Genomic DNA, 24,960 nt, shown 5'->3' on the forward strand with positions numbered 1-24,960 from the left:
TTTAAAGCAGTGTCTCCCCTTAAAATGTCATATAGGGGTTGCAATTGATTGGTAGTTAAACCTAATACTGGACGCATCCATTGGATATCTCCTATTAATTTTTGGAAATCATTTAAGGTGTTCAACCTCTCTGTTCTTAAAGACAGTTTTTGTAGTGTAAGTGCCTTAGGATATATTTCATATCCTAAATATTGAAAAGGAGCATGTCTTTGAATTTTTTCTGTAGCGATATGAAGTTTGTAGTATCTTAGTGTTTCTATGGTTTTTTGTAGACATGCTTCTAGAATTTGTTCCTCCGGTGCACATCCCAAAATATCATCCATATAATGTAATAGCATAACTTTTGGAAATGCTTTTCTTATTGGAGCAAGAGCAGCAGCAACATACATTTGACACATAGTGGGGCTGTTCTTCATACCCTGTGGCAAAACCGTCCATTCATATCTTTTATAAGGCTCAGCTAAATTGACACTGGGCACCGAAAAGGCAAATCTCTTCATATCCTCCTTATCCAGAGGAATGGAATAGAAACAATCCTTGATGTCTATAACCCAAAGAGGCCATTCTCTAGGAAGCTGAGTAGGAGATGGAAGTCCAGGCTGAAGAGTTCCCATAGTTTCCATCTGTTCGTTCACTTTTCTTAAATCAGTGAGCATCCTCCATTTTCCCGATTTCTTTTTTACAACGAACACTGGTGAATTCCAAGGACTTAGAGAAGGTTGTAAATGCCCTTGTTCAAGCTGCTCCTGTACTATATCTAATAAGGCCTGAATTTTATCGCTACTTAAGGGCCACTGTTCTATCCACACTGGTGTATCAGTTTTCCATTGGATAGGAATAGGTGAAAGTGTTGGCAGGCCTTCAACAGCAGCCCTGCTTAAAAAACCGAAGTACTCATTTTTAACCCCAATTGTTGTAAAACGTCTCTTCCCCACAGATTGATGGGGATTTTTTCAACTATAAAAGGAGTAAAAACTCCTGTTTTGCCTTCAAAAGTCCATCTCATAGGGGCAGCACTAACTTCAGCTGCTATTGATCCTCCTACTCCAGACATATAGGTATCTGCTTTAATCTTTGGCCAGTGACTGGGCCAACTGGCACCTCTAATAACTGTACGATCCGCACCTGTGTCTACCAATCCTTCCAATGGTAGGCCATTTATATAGATAGTGAGCATAGGTCGGTCAGCCGTTACTGCTGCTGTCCAGTATATTTCTGGTTTTTGTGGTCTGGAGTCAGAACCTGGGTGACTATCACGAGGCTGCTTATTAGGATTCTGTATGAGTAACCCTGATGCTACTACGTCTCCTGGGTGATAAGTCACACATTGACTACCTGTATTAGTGACTGGGATATTATCTACACATTCCCCAGTTTCCCACATCAGTGTGTGGATGGACACTGTTTTGTACATACAAGAAGGTGAAATGGTCAAGCCTACTGTGCCTGGAGGTAAGGGATCCATAGGCTGGAGAGGAACAGATTTCACCTCTCCAGGGGGTATCTCAGTTGTCCCAGCTGCATATAGCTCTATTCTCCCCAATTGTAATTCCCTTCTGCCATCAGGTTGCTTCCTGGCTGGTTGACTGTGTAATCCCCTTCTCCCATCGTATGGCTTTCTGGCTGATTGGTCATGTCTGAATACTGGACTTCTAGGCACTCTCTGGGTGCACCATTGGCTGCCATCATGCCCCAAGTATTTTTTGCCTTGGGCCCTGGGGCTGGGCCCCTCATCCCGTTTCCCTGAATCTGTCTGCATTCTGAGGCCCAATGGAAGCCTCTGTTGCATTTTGGACATGGGGTTTGGGGTCTTGTTCTCCCACCTTGTCTTCCCATTCTATCTCTATACCAACATTGAGCTTTCAGATGTCCTACTTTTCCACACTGAAAGCATCTACGAGTCTCTCTGGAAGTCCCTTGCCAAGAGGGATTCTGTCTTCTCATGTTTGGATTTTGGGAAGTCTGCATCATAGCCTGGCTATAAAAGGCACCTGTGTCCACTGTGGCACAGCGTCTTATGAGTTCCTCTAAAGGAGCATCCTTGCGCAGTCCTAGTATAATTCTTCTGCAAACCTCATTAGCATTTTCCTTAGCAAGTTGCCTTATCAAGATGTCTGTTATTGCATTTTCTCCATTTGTTCTTATGATAGCTGTCTGCAAGCGTCCCACAAAGTCAGCGAAGGGTTCATTTGGCCCTTGTGTTATTTTTGTGAAGGCCCCCCCTTTGTCGTCTTTATTGTGAAGAGAAGCCCACGCTTTGATAGCATTATCAGCAATTTGCTGATATGCTGCTACAGAATAACCAATTTGTGCTGCGACATCTGCATAAGGACCTGTACCTGTTAGTAGGTCACAGGTAATTGCAGTATGAACTCCACTTTGAATATTTTGTTGGGCTTGTATCCTACAGAGCTCACTATATTCAGAAAGCCACAAGTAGTTCTGTCCAGGTTCTAGGCATATTTTTGCTATCGATTTCCAGTCATTAGGGGTCAAGATTTCAAAAGACAAATTTTGCAATAGCATCTTAACATAAGCTGATGTAGCCCCATAAAGAGTGCAAGCTTTTTTCAGGTCTTTGAGGATTTCTATATCAAAAGGTGAGTATCTTCTACTTTCTTGACCTGAAGAATTAAACTGTTGAATTACAGGAAAAATGTGGTGTTGAAATTCTGCTACATTTTTCCCTTCTTCTCTGGCCTTAATTAGTCCCTTTTGCAATCTAGTCAAAGGAGCAGCTGGATGCTGGGGGGGAGGTGCTGGATGCCGGGGGGGGAGGTGCTGTTGCTGTCACTGCCCCCCCCACTACCCCTCCTCCCTCCATCCAGGAGGGTGGAGTTGATGAAGGAAAGTCAATTACCTGCTCCTCAGGTGGGGCTGAGGCTGCCTCAGATTCACCCCACCCTTGAGCCTCACTTAAGTCTCCCTGCCCTGTGGGGATATGGCCATTAATCTGTTCTTTGTCTTCCTCCTTTATCTCAGGCTTCCCCTTTTGGCTATTCCTAGAGTTTTTTCCTTTTTTCCTAGAACAAGTACGGTATTTTAAGGCCATCTGTATCGTATTATATAAAAAGAATACTTCAATGGAAACTGAACGAGGACCGTTTTCATTGTAATATGCGGAGAGCTGTTGACCAACCAATGCCCAGTTTTTTAGAGAGATTTTCTCTTCCTCTAAGAGCCAAGGGGAGGTGCGTTTTAATGTAGCCAGAAGTCTAGCTGCTTGTCCCCAAGTTACAAGTAGCCCTTGATCTTCTATCAGCTTAAGCAGGCTTTCTATAGCACCACTCCTGGGTGGGTCTGGGGTTGGGGGGGTTGGGGTGGGGGATGGAGAATCTTTACCTAGGATCTGTCCCATTTCAGCCAAAAAAGGTTGTACTCACTCAGTTCCTGGTCACTGGAGACTTCTTGTGAAAGTAGGGTCCTTGGTTCCCACGCTTGGGCGCCAAATGTTAGAGTTCAAATGTTGGAGTTTGTTCTCAGAGGACAGCCGGTTTAGAGGCTTAGAGCCCTTCGGATGTCTCCAAATCCAAAGGTTCTGTCCTTCAGCCTCTGCCTCTGCCTTCTTCTGCCTCCAACAGAGATGGAAGATCTCTCTTATCTCCTTCTGGGGGGCCCAGGCACCAATTTGCCGCGGAGAGAGGGCTTCTGGCGTAGCTCCACTGAAGTCCGTCAAAAGTGTTCTCTGCAGCAGAGTCGTTTCTCTCGAGTCTAGCGCGATCAGCCAGCCAAGAGGAAAAAATGTATTCTGCCATAGATCCTTCATCGCTGGCTTTTTATCTGCCTCTTCTGAGAGAATGGGATTATGGGTTTTCTCCCATAGTGCTCTCTGGCCCAATGACTTTAAGGGAGGTGTGAACTCTCTTGAAGTTAGAAAGTGTACTTTGTGAAGCTAGCATACTTGTGGAGTCCAATGAGTAAAGGTGGGAACACAAGCCTTGTCTTGATTAGTTCTACTTAGTACCTTGTTTCAGGTTCTGGCCAAAACAACTTCTTGTAAGATTAGATCAACTCTAATTACTTAGCAGTTAGTAAGGATTCCAACATTTTTCAGCCTAAGACCAAATTACATTTTTCTTTGAGATTCTACCCGTAGCCATTTTGACACTATTGTCCTCTTCTAAGTTTTTGCCGTGATCTTCCCTATCACCATGAGTTTCTAATGTCAAGTTCTTTTGTTTTTGCTCACTTTTTTCTGTCTTTTTTGTAACTTGGTGTTTTTGTATGCACATTGTCCTGTACCATTCCACTCTTTTTTTCCAGGGCTCTCCAATTTACTACTTGTTTTTACTGGACTTCAGGGCTTAGCTGCTTGCTTTCTTTGGAGCTTGTATTGGAAGATTTATTTGCTTAGGTGGCTGCAGGTTTTCAAGAAGATGGGACCTTGCTAGTGGATTGTCTCCTGCTACGAGACTGGCAGTTGTTTCTATTCTTGGACCTCACTCCTCTCCCACTCTAGTGAGATTGACATTTCTTGCCAGGCTGGTAAGCTGCTTCCCTGCTCCTAGATCAAGTGTGAGGCAGTTCTCTAGATGTTTGGAGGAGAATTTAGAAAGGCTTCTGAGGATTCCTTCCTTATTCTGCCATCTTGACACTAGAAGGATACTGCTATTACTTTAAAAGATTTCAGGAAAGAAAATACCTCAATCTGGAGTCAGGAAGACCTGAATCCAAATCCATATTTAAAAACTTACTAGTTGTATGACTCTGAGCAAGATAATTAAACACTGTCTGCTTTAAAACTGGGATAATAATAGCTACTATGTCCCAGGGATGCTGTGTGGGTAAAATGAAATTAGATGCTAAGTGATAGTTTATTATTATCATTACAATAACAATAATGATTCCTATTTCTGTTTACAAAGATTTACAATCACTTTTCTTGTAACAATTCTGGAAGGTATAGATTATTATGATGGTTCCCATTTTAACAGTAGTTAGCATAGTAACAAAAATTTCTATAGTGTCTTAAGGTTTACAAAGTGATTTACATATATTATTTTATTTGATCCTCACAGCAACCCTGGGGTGGAGATAGTAATTTATAATTTTATAATTCAGGAAATTGAAGCAGACAGTTAAGTTCCAAATTAAGTGCCTTCCCCATGATCAGAAGAAGATTCAGACTCAAAACTTCTGACCTCAATATTTATGTTCTATCCTTTACAGATAAAGGAACAAGTCTAGAGTCAGAAAGATGAAGATATTTATCCATTGCACCATATCTCAATGTGAGAGCCCAGATTTCAAACCTTGTTCTGATTCTTCACCATTCTTTTCTTACACCACCCCCATAATAATTGTCTTCTCTATATTAGAGTTAAAGTTGTATTATTATTATCATCTTGCCATTGACTTGTCTGATTTTCATTCATACTAGACAGTATTTCCCTTTAGAATATCCTTATTCTGAATGTAACAATACATATATTCATACTAAAAGAACTTCCTCCACCCGTTTAATTTACATCAATTTGATAACTATTACTAAATCTATTTTGTGCAAGCCTATTTTTTAGGCACTGAAAACATATATATGTATATTGACATCCTATTTTACAATTACAATCTAACAGGAAGACAGAAAATATACACAAATAAATTTCTACAAAGTAGAATGCAATAAGGACAACAAGAAAGCAAGGCAAGATACTATCAGAAAATTGGGGGAGAGAGATAATTTTCATCAGGGATTGAAGTAGAATGGTAAATCAAGGAAATCAAGGCACCATCTGAGCTGAACCTTGAAAAAAGAGACGGATTTTGATGAGAATAGTGTAAAATGGTGAAGAAAGGTAGGTTTGAGCCAAATGAGAGAAAAGCCTTAAATGTTTTTTAATTTATCCTATTGGAAATAGGGAACCACTGAATGTTATCAAGCATGAAAATGGTGTTGTCAGACCTGAATATTTTGGCAAGGGTGAGAAGAATAGATCAAAGAAGACAGTAAGTGAACCAAATAGATTAGAGAAATTGTACAATAATTCAAACAAAAAGAACATGAAGGCCTTGATTAGGGAACTTAGCAGTATGAATGGAGAAGAGTTGGGTGTAAGAAATATGGATAGGCAAAATAAATATAAATTATAACATTTTAGAATGGGAGGGGGTGGGAAAAATGAGTCAAAGCTGAATGAGCATGGGATCAATAGAAATAAGAAAGCTGATGGGACTGAGCAGTTGTTGGGGAATTAAGTCTAGTTTAGGGCATGTTGGGTTTGAGGTTATGGTAAGACATGCCCCATTTAGGATGCACTAGAAAGATAAACATGTGAAGGAGAATGAAAAGGAATAATAAGTCAATGGAAGAATCAAGAGAAATCAGTATTATAGAAACTAAAGAACTGTCTCAAGAGGGCAGAATCTATTTGTACCCCAAAGAATAACGATGCAGATTTATCCGCAAGTCTTGTCAGATAAAAGACTACCTAGTAAGAGTCAGAGGAAAAGGAAACAAGTAGTGGTGGTTGGTGGCTTTCTTACTGAGATATGACATATTACCTAAAAAAAAAACTAATAGAAAGATTTTTAGTCTTCAGAGAGAATACAAAGAACCCCTAAGATTTCTCAAACTAGATGAACTACTATCTATTTCTGGATAAGTGTTACTGGCAAAAGGAGACTAGACAGCATTGTTAACTATTACAAAATCTTGAGCAAAAAACTAAGTTTCAGGGGGGTACCAGTAGTGTTTTCATTACTATTACAATTCAAGAAGAGATAAGCAGAAGAGGAAGGAAAGATTTTATAATGGGATTTATATTTCTGGACTATGGCTTAACACATGAGTGACAGGTCCCTGGCTAGGGATGAAGTTTTACTTAAAAAAGAAAGAAAAATGGGTTGGCTAGACCAGATTTATTGATCCAGGCAGCTATTTAAGAGGAATATGATGGTATTAAGAGGGAACTGAAGGAGAAGGAGCAGTGGTAGTAGTAGGAAAGGCAAAAGCAGTAACTAGATATAACTACTGTGAACATCAGCAGTAGCAGCTTAGCAAACAGCAGCTGTAATATTATGGAGTTTAGTAACAGAGGAAGCAAAGCAGGACACTTTTTTTATTAAGGCTTTTTATTTACAAAACATATGCATGGGTTATTTTTCAACATTGACCCTTGAAAAACCTTCTGTTCCATATTTTCCCTTCCTTCCCCCTACCCCCTCCCCTAGATGGGAGGTAGTCCAATACATGTTAAATATGTTAAAATATATGTTAAATCCTATATATATATATAATATATATATATATATATATATATATATATATATATATACCCATATGCAGTTATCTTGCTGCACAAGAAAAATTGGATCAAGGAGGAAAAAAAAACCTGATAAAACAAAATGCAAGCAAACAATAACAAAAAGAGTGAGAATACTATGTTGTGGTCCACACTCAGTTCCCACAGTCTTCTCTCTGGGGGTAGATGGTGCTCTTCATCACTAAACAGTTGGAACTGGTTTGCATCATCTCTTCGTTGAAGAGAGTCACGCCTGTCAGATTGGCTAGAATGACAGGGAAAGATAATGCGGAATATTGGAGGGGATGTGGGAAAACAAGGACACTGATACATTGTTGGTGGAATTGTGAACACATCCAGCCATTCTGGAGAGCAATTTGGAACTATGCTCAAAAACTTATCAAACTGCATATCCTTTGATCCAGCAGTTTTTCTACTGGGCTTATACCCCAAAGAGATACTACAGAAGGGAAAGGGACCTGTATGTGCCAAAATGTTTGTAGCAGCCCTGTTTGTAGTGGCTAGAAGCTGGAAAATGAATGGATGCCCATCAATTGGAGAATGGTTGAGTAAATTGTGGTATATGAATGCTATGGAATATTATTGTTCTTTAAGGAATGACCAGCAGGATGAATACAGAGAGGACTGGCGAGACTTACATGAACTGATGCTAAGTGAAATGAGCAGAACCAGGAGATCATTATATACCTCAACAACGATACTGTTTGAGGATGTATTCTGATGGAAGTGGATATCTTCGATAAAGAGAGCTAATTCAGTTTCAATTGATAAATGATGGACAGAAGCAGCTACACCCAAAGAAAGAACATTGGGAAATGAATATAAACTGCTTGCATTTTTGTTTTTCTTCCCGGGTTATTTATACCTTCTGGATCCAATTCTTCCTGTGCAACAAAAGAACTGTCCGGTTCTGCACACATATATTGTATCTAGGATATACTGTAACCTATTTAACATGTATAGGACTGCTTGCCATCTGGGGGAGGGGGTGGAGGGAGGAAGGAGAAAAATCGGAACAGAAATGAGTGCAAGAGATAATGCTGTAAAAAATTACCCTGGCATGGGTTCTGTCAATAAAAAGTTATTTTAAAAAATAAATAAATAAAAGAAGAGAGTCACGTCCATCGCAATTGATTGTTGTATAATCTTGTTGTTGCTATGTACAATGATCTCTTGGTTCTGCTCATTTCACTCAGCATCAGTTCATGTAAGTGTCTCCAGGTCTCTCTGTATTCATCCTGCTGATCATTTCTTCATCCATTCTCCAATTGATGGGCATCCACTCAGTTTCCAGTTCCTTGCCACTACAAACAGGGCTGCCACAAACATTTTTGCACATGTGGGCCCCTTTCTGCCCTTTGAGATCTCTTCAGGGTATAAGCCCAGTAGAAACACTGCTAGATCAAAGGGTTTGCACAGTTTGATAACTTTTTGAGCATAGTTCCAAATTGCTCTCCAGAATGGCTGGATGTATTCACAATTCCACTAACAATGTATCACTGTCCCAGTTTTCCCACATCCCCCCAACATTCATCATTGTCTTTTCCTGTCGTCTTAGCCAATCTGAGAGGTGTGTAATAGTCTCAGAGTTGTCTTAATTTGCATTTCTCTGATAAATATGACTTTTCATATGACTATAAATAGTTTCAATTTCTTCATCTGAGAATTGTCTGTTCATATTCTTTGACCATTTATCAACTGGAGAATGGCTTGATTTTTTATAAATTTGAGTCAATTCTCTATATATTTTGGAAATGAGGCCTTTATCAGAACTTTTAATTGTAAAAATGTTTTCCCAGTTTATTGCTTTCCTTCTAATCTTGTCTGCATTAGTTTTGTTTGTATAAAAACATTTAACTTAATATAATCAAAATTAATTTTTTGTGATCAATAATGATCTCTAGTTCTTCTTTGGTTGCAAATTCCTTCCTCTTCCACAGATCTGAAAGATAAATTATCCTATGTTCTTCTAATTTGTTTATGATATCATTCTTTACGTCTAGATCATGAACCCATTTTGGCTTTATCTTGGTATATGGTATTAGGTGTGGGTCCATGCCTACTTTCTGCCATACTAGTTTCCAGTTTTCCCAGCAGCTTTTGTCAAATAGTGAATTCTTATCCCAAAAGCTGGGGTCTTTGGATTTGTCAAACACCAGATTAGAGCGGGACACCTCTGAGGCAGCAGAATTAGAGTGGAATAGCAACAGTAAAAGGAGTTCATTGATCACAAGGTAGTGTTAGGGGCAAAGCCAAGAAGTTTCCAGGCAGTTAGCTGCTTGGAACCAGAACTGCACAGACTTGAAGTCTTACAGCCACAAAATAGTGACAGTGGAACAGTTGCTTAAACCTTATGGGAGTTTTCTAGGGATTTTTCTTAGGGAAGCTGTCCTAAACTCTTTTGCTGGCAAGCTTATACTTATCTTTGAATGGGTGGGGAAAGTTGAGAATGATCCAATGGCTTGACTTTTATTAATTATTTACTTTGCTATTTTTTTCTTTATGAATTAAATGTTTTATTATTTGACTTGTGGCTCCTAGGCAAGTCAGATTTCCTTGTCTATAAAATGAGGTAATGAGGTATAAGCACCTACATAAAGAGTTATTGTAAAGATCAAATGATATCAAACATGGCAATCTCTCCAAAGCACTTAGCACACCATAAAGTTCGACCTCCCTCCCTGTTTTGACTAGCCCTACCCTAGAGCTTTTGTTGTTTGATTGTTATTAGCAGTGGTCATTCCCCAGGATCTTGTCCAGGTAACTGGCTCCTAGAAAAAGAATCTTCCATCCACATTCCATGCCTTCCTTTGGTCCTTGCTCCAGTCTTCTCCCAAACATGTTCCAGACTGGTGACCTGGCCACCACTTCCTTGATTCCTAACCCAAAGTGTTTTCAAGTACAATGACTGTCCCAAACAAGATGCCCTCCTGCAGGTCTATGGACTTCCCTTAAGGAATTCTGCCATCACTGAGGCTGCCTAAATGATTTTCTTAATAGTTAGCAAACTTTTACTCCCTTACATTCTCCCCTATTTCTTTTGCTATTGAAGAACAAACCATATTTCATACACCCCCCAACTTCTGTCACTTATGCTAGTCATCCTCAATTCTATGCCCCATAAAACCACAGTCACTCAAGAATTTGTCCTAAGCCTTTTCTTTCTCTTGTTCTACCATTCTAATTACTGACCTTAGAAATTCCCATGGAGTCAATTATCATCTCCAGTAAGAGGATTCCTACATTTATTTATCCAGGCCTAGTCTCTGTCCTGAACTCCATTTTTTTTGACCCACTGCCTTTTGGACATTTTGAAAGATTGTCCCAGAGATATCTCCAAGTCTTCTCATTCACAACATAACTGATTATCCAAATCCAAACTCTTCTTCTTCCCAATGTTACTATACTTCCATGGACACTACAATCTTCCCTGTCACCTACTTTTACAAAATAGGTATTATTCTTGACTTTTACTTCAAAACTTGATCCATTGCCAAAAATGTTTTTATAACATTTATAATATCTCTTTCTCTCTTTGTAACACCTATTGCAGACATCTCCTCTTCACTTACACATTAGTAGCAGACATCACTCTAGTTCATCTTATCATCATCATTTTTTTCTCCTCACATTCACCATTTAGCACAAAGTGAAACTTTTTTCAAGACTCAGCTCACATCCTTCATTTTGCAGGAGACATAGCTCTATTCTCTTAGTTGCTAGTAACTTTCCCTATGAGATTACCCAGCATCTGCTTTGTATATATCTTATATGTACCCAATAATAATTATTTATACCATGGTTTCCCCTTTAGAATGTGAGATTCTTAAGGGCAGAACTGTTTTTGCCTTTGTGTGCTTAGCAATTAACACAGTGCTTAATGAACAGTTGTTAAGATTCTTACAAGGTGCTAAGTCAGTGGAATTGATAGAGAATAGTTATCTAATTTAGCCTGGTTCAGTATGATTGATTTAATCTTACAAGGAGATGTTATGGGCCAGAACTTGAAACAAGGTACTAAGTGGAACTGAAGAGACGGTGGTTAAATCTAGTTTAGCTTTGATTCAATCCTACAACAAATAATGGTTTCCGAGTGATCTAATGATTGGTGTGTACTCAGTGTGGAGCATATAAGGAGGAGCTGTCAGGCCCAGAAAGGACAAGGTGGCAGCCTGTCCTGTGGAGAACACTGGAACCAGAGGGCCTCCAGAAAACTAGCCGAGCTCCAGGTGAAGGAGATAAGACTTTAAAGAAGACAATAAAGGATTTGGACTTTAACACCTGACTGCGTTTGAAGTGATTATTGAACTGAAAAGAAACCTGCTTCCAGAGAAGATTACAATTTAGAGAAGAATATTATAAATAGTAAGTGCTTAATAAATGTTTATTGACTGAGTGGATATAAAAATGTGATTGCTACTACTATTGTGCCTATTTGATACTTTGATTTCAATTGAATTGGATGTTATGGATTGATCCAAGTCCTAGGGAAGATTGGAGGCAGATAGACTCAAGGTATAAATGGAGAAGTTAGACTTGGCCAGAAGATTGAGACCAGAAGGAAGACTGAAAGGCTGGATCAATTGCTCAGAAAAGCTTTTATTAAGTGTCTACTCTGTGCCAAGCTCTGTGCTAAACACTGAAAGATAAAAAGGACAAAAGGTAGTCCCTCTCAATGAATTTCAATCTAGTGGAGGAGACATCTTGTCTGTTGTTTTCATGTCATTTTTTATATTCATTTCATATCTTTTATTTCTTCTTGTTGAATATACATATAGATACAATATATATTCATACACTGTTCAGATAAATTGGAAGTAACTGATAGAGGGAAGGCACTACTAACATGTGAGGCATAGATGAGTGGTCTTAATCTTACTGTAAAATAGGATTTCAGATAATCTCCTGGAAAGTGGAGATAGGACTAACATTTAGGGACTGAGAAGAGAAAGAAGTTTGAAGTCGTTGTTGTGGAGAATGCGATGATAATGAATTAATCGGAGATCAGTAACTCTTACTGCTGAAGAGGGTATTAGTTAATAATCAATAAGCATTTGTTAAGCACAAACCAAGTATCAAACTCTGTGATGAGAGCTGGGGACCTCACAAAAGGTAAAAATTAGTCCCTGCTTTCTGGAAGCTCATAGTCCAATAAGGATCATGCACATACAATCATGTATAAACAAAATACATACAGGATAAATTGGAAATAAGCAACAGAGAGAAAACAGTAGAATTAAGAAAAATCAGGAAAAACTTGCTGTAGAAGGTGGGATCTTAGCTGTGACTTGAAGGAAGGAAGAAAAGGAAGGCAAAAGGCAGAGATGAGGAGGGAGAACATTACAGGTATGGAAGTAGCCTGTGAGAAGATTTGTAATGAGGAGATGAAGTGTCTTGTTTGAGGCAAGTTAGTAGGGAGTGGGGCAGAAATTTAAGCAAAAGCCAAACAAAAAAATTATAAACTTAAAGTCTCAATAAAATGAGCATTTTTACATACATAGTACAACAAAAAGGGGAATGCATATGAAACAGCAAGTTTCTATTATTTGTGTTCTCTTAAAGTATATAATAAATTTAACATGTTACTTTCAAAGCCATCCTGCTTGTCTGTGGTTAATCTTTATGATCTTTCTTCCATTATCTTCTATTGATTTAAAAATTCTTTAACTATGTTATTTTTTGATTATTCTACCCTTTTCCCCTTTCTTCTATCTACTATCAATTAATTAAAAAATTAAAAAACAAAAACAAAAATCTTTATTACAAAGATGTATAATCAAGTATAACATATATCCATATTGACCATATCAGAAAATGTCTTATTCTGTATCTTCAGTCAATCATATTATTAGGAGGTTTTTTAGCAAAGCTTCTTATACAATATGGTGACCCTTCTTCAGATGATTTAAGAAATTTTCCTCTTTATGTTTCTTTTTCTTATAGGATAGGTGGTAAAAGTGCTATTTCTTAATTGGAAAGGAGATTGGAGCATAGCAAGCTGTCCTGGTTTTTAATTGTTTTATTTCAACTATTGAACTTAATTGTCTTTTCTAAGTCCATATGCTTTCTACAGACCATTCCTTCCTGCTGGATACTCTTTCTTCCCTTGACTTCTATATTTTTTCCCTTGGTTATCTACTTATATACCAGTTAGTTTCCTTTGGTTTATCATCTACCTCTTGAACTCTTAACGAGTATTCTCTCAAGCTTAGTCTTTGATCCTCTTCACTCACTATTTTACTTTCTACTTTGGGAATTATCTGTGTGATTTAATGATCATTTCTATGCAATTGGTTTGAAAATTTATATATTCCACCCCTCTTTCCTGACTCCTAGTGTCATATCACTCACAACTTGGAAGACACCTTAATTCACGTATTACATGGGAATCTCTTAAATCTGTTCCTCCAAATTTTCCTAATTCTTTTGAAAAAAAAGTTGATGGCTTTTGTCTTTAAATCAGAATTATTTTTCACTCCCTCTAGCTTGAACCTTTCTTCATGATAAAGAAAAACAAGGTAGCAAAAATAGCCAATGCAGCAATCTTGTCTATCAGTGTCCATCATATTATATTCTATATCCCATCTTCTTGCTGTGAGCCAATATCTATCTTTCATCACCTCTTCACTGAGACTATCATTGGTTTTTCCTTTATTTAGATTTAACTTCATTTTGGTGATTCATTCATTTTATTGGAGTTAGAAAGCCAACCACATCATATTATTTCCAAAAGTGAGATAGTTGGATCAAAGGCTGTTAATAGTACAATTATTTTTTTTAATTAACTTCAAATAGATATCCAGAATAGTTACTATTTCTGAACTCAGCCAATAGTGTAGCATTAGGCATGTGTTTCACAAACCTCTTCCAAAATTCACTGTTCATTCTGTTATTTTTTAATCTAATTTATGTCTAACCTAATTTAAGCCATCTTTGGTTCCTCCCTCTTTCTTGCACTCAACATGAGATCAGTGTATTCTGTTTCTGAAATGTTTCTGCCATTCAATTCTCATTTATTTTTGTGCTATTCTATTTCAAGCCATTATTGACTCTTATCTAAACCACTGAAATACATTTAAATATTCCCTACCTCAATTCTCACCCTCAATTCAGTTTGGTGCAATTGTGATAGAACAAACTTGCCTCAGCTTTCCAGACACAATTTTGTCCTATCATAGCAACAACACTCCTAGAGGGCACAGACTGTGCTTTTTCTTTCCAGGTATCCCCATCAGCTAGCATAATTTTTAGCAGATAGCAGATAATTCATAAAGGTTGTTTATTTGGCATTCTGTAGCTACCTTGTCTACATTGCCCTCCAGGTAATAAGTAGTGTGTAATTGCATCATTCTTTTAAATTTTCAAAATTCTTGGACATCTCTAATTTCATTTTATTTTCATAATAGCCTCATAACAAAGAGGGGTAAAGGTCACTGCAGTGTTCTCAAGGGAACAGCAGCCGCCAAGATTTTACTGAAGATAAGGCTCTAGTGGGGCTCACTTTCATAGATCCTTCACCATCCTTCCAACATGACAAACATAAGTCTTTTGCGACTGAGTTTTATCACTTCAATAAGTATAATATTTCATTATTATTATTACTGTGGATTGAGATTTTATTTTTCTTTAAAATACTTATCTTTTTACAACTTGACTTTTGTAGGCTTTTTATATCCTGTGTCTGTGGTCCCATGATAATTTATATGACCACACAAAATTTTGACCAAAAAATAAAACAATACTTTTATTTTTGCAAAATATATTAAAACAAAATACTTCCTACATGATTCAATGATAACAAATACAATTGGACCATACAATTTATTATTTTATTAATAGCTTATCCTTAACTTATAATGCTTTATTTAATATTTGTTTACAAAGCAAACTGTCTACTCACTTCTATAAAATACAATATAACTTGCAGCCTTGTTAAGAGAAAAAATACTTTTAGTATTTTTTCTTCCTAAAACCTCAACATTATAGATTCTAAGTATCTGCTGCTTCCTCTGTATACTTAAGTCAATTTGTATATTCTCAGCTTGTTCAGACTTCAAATGCACTGGAAGGAAAAATCATTTTTAAGTTTGCATTGATTTGTGGCAATATTTGTATTCAACAATCAAATGCTACACTATTTCCTTTTAAATGGTTATTCACCTAATTAATTTCATTTGTTTGACAATTAATTAGTTTCAAAGACTCCTGTTTTTTTTTTTTGTATTGAACCTGACTATTGATAGTTGGAATAGTTACTGTATCAGATTATAATTCATATTTTTTCCAATCATATCACATTAAAAAACTTTTATATTTTGAAAAACAGTCCACTGCAATATTATCCAACAGCTTTCATAAATTTAATATATTCTTCAACCAGTTTCTTCTTCTCATTTATTTTTTCCATTATTGCTTCTAATAAACGTGCAGCAAATGGAAACTGGAAGAGAAAAAGAGAAAAAAAATGATTGTCAAAATTCTATATTTCCTTCAGTTAAAAAAAAACAACTAAATATCATCAAGCCATCAGATTTCATTCAGTTATTTCTGACAACTTTGCACATATTACTTTATGTTCCTCTTATCTCTTTAAAACTGATTTTTCTTGTTAGTGTGGGTAATTTTGTCCTTTATAATAAAAATGATAAAAGAGCAGACGTAAAATGAAAAAAGATAAACGTCTTATTGAACAATTCATGGTTTACTGACCATGTTAATGATGTAATCTGCAATACAAGGAGCTTTGCCATTTATCTTCAATCAGTTGATCAATAACAGGTTATAGTCATCTCTAGGGTCCACAGGCCTGTGAAAGTGTATTGTTAAGTTCATCACTCATGTAAGAAAGAGAGAGAACTATCAATACACTTCCCTGTGTTATAGGGAAAGATCTCAACAGTTGTACAGTGAAACTTTAGTGTAAAAAATGAGGAAAACATATCCATTGATTAGAATGTTAGAGAAAAGTTTGGAGTATCAAAGTATAATAGACATGTTACAGGCTGCTGAGTTTATAGTGAAGAGTAAGGTTCTGATTGGCTTTGTAATTTATATACCTTTTTGTAAACTAATCAAACTTTTGTCCCCTTTACCTTACAAAACTGTTCAAAGAACTTCTAATCCCACTAAATTGATTTAGAAATTTCCCTCATAATTCTCTTCCCTTCCTCTCCTTCTCAGAGGAAATAATTCTTCTTAGAATATAGAAGTTTTTATTATCTCTTATCTGAAATTCACCATTTAAGATAGAATCAGTTAATTCTTATAAAAATCCCACAAAAATGTTAAAACTTCTAGAGAAATGCTGACAATACATTGAGTTCTCTACTTTGACCGATGGTCTCATTTTGGGGGTTGATAATAGGCTCTCTCCAACAAAACACTCAGTTAAAGAGTGTTGGTGATAAAAATGAGAGCAGCATACAGAGGATTTGGAACTGGAAGTGATTTGAGGATTCTCTAGTTTACTCTCTTCCTTTGACAGATGGAAAAACTGAAATTCTGAAAGGTCAGAAGTGAACTGGGAAGCAGTAAAGCCTGGATTCAAATCTAAGTCCTTGGACTTCAAATGCACATCACATACAATGACATATGTACTTTTTGGTCCTTAAAAAATAGGTAGAACCAGACATATGATCAACATTTCTGATGTAAGGAAAGCTGAGGCAAAAAATCAATTTGCTCAGGGTTTGTTTGTTTGTTTGTTTTATAGAATTAGTGAGAGAGGACTCCACAATATGTAAATGAATGGCTTCATTTTATCAATGTTCTCCTTATATTTTAAAGATTAGTCTGTAAATAAAGGTAAATGAACTTTTTTTGAATAGATGAAATATAAAAAAGTAAATACAATTTTTATCTAAGTGAGGATTTAATTTTTTCTGATGCTATTTTAATTATAAACATACATATATGCAATCTGTATGTTCCAAATTAATTTACTATCTATGTTGTTTATCTATTCTAGCCTGTAATAATTTGTTTCACTTTAAAATTAAAAAGGAAATTGGTTTGATAGGTGCCATTTTATATGCTTCAATTAATAATGGTAAAACAAACATAAAATAATGTGAGACAAATATTTTACAAAAATATTCAAGTACACTTTAAACTTATTTTCATACTATACCTTCCAAACATTCCCAGCTTATTAAGGTTAATTGTTCATTGAAGTGGAAAATAAACTCTATTATGCAATTTTCAACTTAATAAAATAAACATGTTTGACATGAAAAATGTGACACATCTTTCTTTAAAATATATTATTTCTAACACTTCTTAGCTATGTAACTTTCAGCTATATATTTCCTATCACAAAATTAAAATTATAATTTTCATGGAAAAAACTAACCCTAAATCTAAGCATACCTCTTTGGGATGCTAAAAATCACATAGTTTTCTAACTATTTATAAGGATTAAACTGATTCTACTGAATTATTTCTAAGATACAAAAATGGTCTTTATACTTAAAGCAAGGAGAGATATAATAGAGAAAGAAAATTATAAACCAATTTTTTAATGAACACTGAAAAATTTTAAAATAAAATATTAGCAAAAAGTTTATAGAACATATCAAAAGGATTATACACCATTATTATGCTTTATTTATATGAGGGATAGAACAGAGTTGGTTCAATATTAGAAAAACTGTCAATGAAAAAGTCTGCATTAACAACAAATAGCAAAAATTATGATTATATAATTATATATAACATATAATAATTATATTGATAAATGCAGAAAAAATGTTTTGAGAAAACACAATTATTTTTATTTTAAACACTAAAAAACCCAATAAATAGAGCTCCCCTTAATATGCTAAGTAGTATTTATTTAAAACTAAAAATCAACATTATATGTAATGGGGATAAACTAAAGGCCTTTTTGAAAGGCCTTTCAGGGATAAAGCAAGAATGTTCTTTATGTTAGGAAATCTTGCAAGAAAATAAGGAATAAGCAAAGCCAAAGAGGAAATATAATTATCCCTTTTTGCGAATGCCATTATGTTTTACTTAGAGAGCTCTAGAAAAACAACCAAAATGAATCAAAACAATAATTTTAGCAAAGGAGAATATTATAAAAAACGCACACAAATTATAAGCATTTATGAATATAGTCAACAAAATCTAACAAAAAGTGATAGAGAAGTGTATAAAATATTTGATAGTTTATCTACCAAAATACACACACAGGAACTATATGAAATCAATTATAAAACCCTTTACGGAAATAATTACATACTTAAATAGAGAAACATTGATTGTTCATGAATAGACCAAGGCAATATCATAAAAATGATAATACTATCAAAATTAATTTATTTAGTATTAAACTATCAAAGGATTGTATCACAGAGCTAGAAAAAATAATAACAGAATTCATTTGTTAAGGTCAAGAAATTCAAGGAAAATAATGAAATGCAAGGAAAAAGTGGGGAAGGAAAGGCACCTAGTGGAAACAATTAGAAAGCAGTTTTCAAACTACAACTAGAAAGTAGTAATCATTAAAACAATTTGGGACTGGTTAAGAAATAAGGAGATTAAATAGTAGAAGAAATTAGAATGATAACATATAGAAACAATTAAACAACTTGTCTGGTGTTTGATAAACCAAAGACCCTAGGTACTGGGTAAGGACACACTACTTGACAAAAACTACTGGGAAAACTGGAAAGCAGACTGGCTGGAATTAAGTGTAGAGCATACATGACAAATATAAAAGGTCACATCATAAACAAACCAGGGGAGCAGGGAAGAAATTAAAGAAATTAAATCTTCAGATCTATGGATATAACTAAACAAGGAGTATAAAGTAGATAAAACAGATGATTTTGGTTGTGATTGTTCAGTTACGTCTGATTCTTTGTGACCCCATTCTGCCATTTTCTTAACAAAGATAATGGAATGATTTGCTATTTCCTTCTCCAGCTCATTTTATAGATAAGGAAACTGAGGCAAACAGGGTTAAGTGACTTAACCAGGGTCACACAGCAAATAAATTTCTCTAATTTCTTTCTTGAGGCAATTGGGGTTAAGTGACTTGGCCAGGATCACACAACTATGAAGTGTTAAGTATCTGAGGCCAGATTTGACAGGTCCTCTTTTCTTTGGGGCTGACGCTCTATCTACTGTACCATCTAGCCGAAGTGAACTCAGGTTTTCCTGACTCCAAGCTGGAATTCTATTCACTGAACCACCTCATCACCTTTGCAACAAACAAATCAATGAAGCTATGATTAGAAAGAAAACAGTTAGCTGGGAGAAAATCCTCTTTAGCAATTTTCCTGCTAAAATCTTGTTCAATATACATACATACATACATACATACATACATATATATGTACATACACACACACACACACACACACACACACACACATATATATATATCAAAAACCTGATTCAAATTTAAGATATTCCTCAAGCAAAAAATGGTTCAAGAAATAAAAAGGAAGCTGTCTGTCAAAAGAAGACATCCAGGAAAAGAAAAGACACAAGAAAATATGTTCTAAATTACTAATAAAGACATCACAATTAAAATAGTTTTGTGCTTTTGCTTCTAACATATTAGAAAAGTGAAATTGATAATAAAGATAATTGACAAATGTTGGTGAAGTTGTGAAAAAAATGGACACATTAACACACAGTTGCTAAAACTATGAATTTGACCAAACATTCTAAACAAAAATTGGAATAGTCCTGAAACATTATAAATTTTGCATAACTGTTGACTCAGTTATACTATTATGTTATATATAATATTATTTATATACATATATAATATTATTATATATATATTACCAGGTATATCTAAAAGAGATCACAGAAAGAGGAAAATGATCCATAGGCATAAAAATATTTGTAATAATTCTTTTTTATGGAAAGATTGGAAACTGAGGGGGTACTCAACTGAGGAAATACGAACAAGTTATAGTATATGAATGTAATGGCATATTAAATTGCCTAAAGAAATTATAACATGCACACCTTCAGAAAAAATAACCATAAACCCCTGGGAATATGTCAGTGATCTGATGCAGACTAAAGAAAGAACTAGTACAACAATTTATACAATAAAAATAATAATTTAAAAATGAACAACTTTGAAAGATTTAATTCTCATCAACACAATAATAACCAACCATTGTTCCAGATGATCTATAATGAAGAAAGTTATCCATTTCCTGAAAGAGTGGTGACTAATTCAATTTGAAGAAAAAGACATGTATTTATGGACATAAGCAATGTAAGAATTTGCTTTGCTTTACTATATATATATATATCACAAGGGTTTTGTTTTTATTTTTTCATTTTTCAATAGCAGAGAGGAATGAAGAAAAATAAAATGAATGCTTTTACTTAAAAAAATATATAAACTACATGTTCAATGGCCAATAAGATGAAATACAATTAAAGGAACTAAACTACTAATGCTGACATTCACAATATTAATGAAACTAGACGATAAAAGGAAGTTGTACATAAATGAAAAAATGGTTCTTAAGTTTTCTTTCAAATGACAAATAAAAGAGTCATTCATAAGCTTTTCAAGAGGTACAAGTATGTTTATCATAAATCCACAGAGTCAGATAAAATTGGTATGGCATAACACAAGCAAAATCAATGCAGACAAGATTAGAAGGGAAGCAATACACTGGGAAAACATTTTGACATTCAAAGGTTCTGATAAAGGCCTCATTTCCAAAATATATAGAGAATTGACTCAAACTTATAAGAAATGAAGCCATTATCCAATTGATAAATGGTCAAAGGATATGAACAGATAATTTTCCAATGAAGAAATTGAATATTTCTATGAAATATGAAAAGGTGCTCCAAATCATTATTGAACATAGAAATGCAAATTAAGGGAATAATATACACACTAACTTGGGTGTAGAAATCTATTTTACTATATAGGAAAGTAGCAAGAGAAGGAATAAGAGAAAGAAAGGGGCTGTGTTGATGGAGAGCAGTAAAAAATGATGAGGAAATAAAAATCAGAAGCAAAAAAGTTTTGAAAAAGGATAAGGTAAAAGAACAGAGAAAGTAAGGTAAATAGAGGAAAAATAGGATGGAGGAAAATACATAGTTGGTAATCATTACCATGAAAAAAATTTATGAGGTTTTTTGATAAAGACTTCATTTCTCAAACTTAATGAGTCAAATTTATAGAAATAAGAGCGATTTCTCAATTGATAAATAGCCAAATGATATGAATAGGCAGTTTTTAAAGTAATCAAAGTTATAGTTACATGAAAAAATGTTCTAAATCAGTATTGATGAGATAATTACAAATTAAAACAACTATGAGCTACTAACTCACACCAGTCATATTGGCTAATATGACACAGAAGGAAAATGATAAATATTAGATTGTGGAAAATTAAAGCACTAATATACTATTTGTGAAAATGTATACTGACTGATTCAACCATTCTAGAGAACAATTTGGAACTATGCCCCAAGGGCTATAAAAATGTACATACTTTTTGATCCAATAATATTGCTGCTAGGTCTATATCCCAAAGAGATTTTAAAAGTGGGGAAGGGGAGAATGTCTTTGTACAAAAATATTTATAGCAGCTCTTTTTGTGGTAGTAAAGAATTGTAAATTGATAATATGCTCATCAACTGGGAAATGGCTGGATGAGTTGGTATATGTGACTGTTCTGGAATACAATTAGTGTTTTAAGAAATTATGAGCAAAATGTTCTCTGAAAAAACACGGACTTATATAAAAGATACAAAGTGAGATGAGCAGAATCAGGAGAACATTGTATAAAATACTAGAGCAATACTGTATGATGATCTACCCTAGAATGCAGATCAAAGATATGTTTTCCTTATTTTATTTATTTTTCTTGTTTGTTTTTCACATAATGACTTACATAGAAATGTGTTTTGCATGACTAGACATGTATAAACTATGTCAAATTATTCATCTCAATGAGGCAGAAAGGAGAGAGAAGGAGAGAATTTAGAACTCAAAATTTGAAAGAAAAAGAATGTTACAATTTTTACATGTAATTGGAAAAATATTAAATAAGATTTTTTTTAAAGAAAAAATAAAATTCTAGGGGAAAAAAGAAATATGCTTAGAAAAGCAGAGTTCTTAATAAGAAATGAGGTATTAAATATATAAAACTCAAATGAATTAACTAACCAATTGTGAGAAGGGAAAAAAATTACAATATGACAGACTATAATGATCTTACAAGTTTAACACATATAAATCTTTTAACAAAAGAAGACGCCAAAAAGCACAGAATTACTTATTTGCTAAAGGAGAGAGATTTTGGTTGAGGGCAACATGAGTTTAGAGTACCAAAGTAGTTTGTAAAATCTTTTAAAGATTATGGGCAATTATGAGAAATACAATATCCTAGAGGATAGAAAAATAGTGGAGGGTAAAACCAATTTTCAAGAGGTTACATTGAATCTCTTGCTAAATCATTCCAGGGTTATTTAAGGATCAAAGTGAAAAGAGGATACAAACAATAATAACAAAAGATGGAGAAAAGCTATCATTATTTTCACTATTAGAGAAAGCAGCACTTGGATCCTGTCACATTTTAGATGTGCTTATGAGCAGAGATAAAAATGGCAATAAAGTGATAATAAAGAAATTGCAGCTGAATTTGGACTAAATTTGCCATTTTCTTCTCCACCTCATTTTACAGTTGAGTAAACAGAGGCAAACAATGTTAAATTACTAGCCCAGAATCATAAAACTAGTAAATGTCTGTGGGTAGATTTGAACTTAAGAAGATGGGTCTTCCTGACTCGAGGCCTATCCATTGTACCATGTAGATTTATGCTGGAGGATACACAATTGTGAGGGTGTTGTGGCATCAATATGAAATGAATCTGAAAGGAGGTTAAGATACCAAAGACAGGGAAAAACTTCATTAAATATCAAATAAGGCCTATATGCCCCCACAAAATCTATATGCAATCATCTATACACCCTTGATGAATGTGTAAGTGAAGAAAAGAAGGCATTCACAAGTGATATTCAGAAATGGAGCACGTCTTTGTAATTTGGCAGCTGATTAAAAGATGCAAAAAATAAAAAAAAAAACTACATTTTACTTAACATTTGCTGACCACAAAATTTAACTTATTTGTTAGAAAAAAATACTGCCTTTAAAAACAAGGTGTCTTCTATCCACACTTAAAATCATTAAAAATTCCTTGAAAGGCATAAGGAGGGAAATAAAAGTTCTAAATGCATATTTACTTCTTTTCCTTCTATTATAATGTAGCCCCTTCTAATTGTCTTTATATGTTTCTCTTGATTCCTAATTGCATTTCAAAGTTTCCACTGAGCTCTAGAATTTTCAATAAGAATATTTTTAAGTCCTGTATTTCATTAAAGGTTCATTTTTTTCCTCTGTACAATTATATTCATTCAGGTAAGTTGTCCTTGGTCATAAGCCTTTATCTTTTGCCTTTTGTAATATATATTTCAAGGTTTTCTTTCTATTATAGTGTTTGGTGATAAATCTTATGTGATAATGATTGTGGTTCCTTTGTACCTGAACACTTTCTTTCTGCCCACTTAAAATATATTTTTCTTTGAGGTGGAAGCTCTGGGTTTTAGTCATGTTATTCCTGTGTATTATTTTGGAATTTCTTTCAAGGGTGATCCCTGGAGTCTTTCTGTTTTCATCTGTGTTCCAGGCATAAAAGTACATTCAATATTTATAGTTATGTCCAACTCTTCATGACCCATTTTCTTGGCAAAGTTATTGGAAAAGTTAGCCATTTTCTACTTCCCTTCATTTTACTCAATGAGTAAACTAAGACAAATAAGGTTTAAATGACTTGTCCAGAATCACACAACTAATAAATGTTTGTGGCTGAATTTGAACTCAGGATAAGTATTTCTGAATCAAGATCTGGTACTCTATCCATTGCAACACGTAGCTGCCCAACAGATTCATGCTGGAGGATACACAATTATGATAAGAAATGTTGTGTCACATATGAGAAATGGCAAGGAGGACAGTTTGTCTTAATGACAATAGTTTTGGAAAGGAATATTGAAGAAATGCCTATAAAAGCAGAAGAATCTGCAAAATTTTAAATGCCAGAATAATTTATATTTTATTCTAGAGGTAATAGAGCCAGAGTTTCCCCACTAGAGTGGGAAAATAATTGGGTCAGAACTTCATTTTAGGAAAATCATTTTGGCAGACAAGTAGAGGATGAATTAAGAACAGGAATCTTAAACCCTTTTTTAAAAAAAAAGTAGCATGAATCTCTTTGGCAGTCTGGTGAAATCTATCAATCCTTTTCAGGACAAAAAAAGTTTTTTTTAAATGCATAAAATAAAATACACAGATTACAATTGTGTTGGAATCAGTGATCAGTTTTCTAAAAAGCAAGTTCAGAGACATGAGGTTAAGAACCCTTGGTTTAGATAGACTTCAGGCAAGGAAATGGATTAGGAAGCTATTAAAATAGTTAAAGCAAAAGATGATGAGGGCCTAAATGATAAGGAGAGTAGCCTTATGAGTAGAGAGATAGTTGAAAGATATTGAAGAGAAAAAAGATTTCTAAATTTATTGGATAAATGAAGGAAAGAAAAGCAAAACATGGAGGATAACATCATAGTTGTAGGCTTGAGTGATTATAAGTATGGTAATTTCTTAGAAATTGAAAATTAGAGAAGGATTGATAGAAAAGGTTA

The 24,960-nt window shown here is 34.7% G+C and overlaps 1 protein-coding gene across 1 annotated transcript in view; it reads right to left on the minus strand.

Annotated features, from left to right (window-relative positions):
• Positions 1-15,076: 15,076 nt before the first annotated feature.
• Positions 15,077-24,960, minus strand: part of CNTLN (centlein) — a 446,067-nt gene continuing 436,183 nt past the window's right edge. Inside the window, exon 27 of the mRNA XM_051970804.1 lies at positions 15,077-15,702. Within this exon, the coding sequence (XP_051826764.1) occupies positions 15,601-15,702 (102 nt within the window). The 3' untranslated portion in view covers positions 15,077-15,600. The remainder of the gene's footprint in view (positions 15,703-24,960) is intronic.

The sequence above is a fragment of the Antechinus flavipes genome, chromosome 1 (assembly GCF_016432865.1).
Source record: "Antechinus flavipes isolate AdamAnt ecotype Samford, QLD, Australia chromosome 1, AdamAnt_v2, whole genome shotgun sequence".
In the NCBI taxonomy this organism is placed as follows: Eukaryota; Metazoa; Chordata; class Mammalia; order Dasyuromorphia; family Dasyuridae; genus Antechinus; species Antechinus flavipes.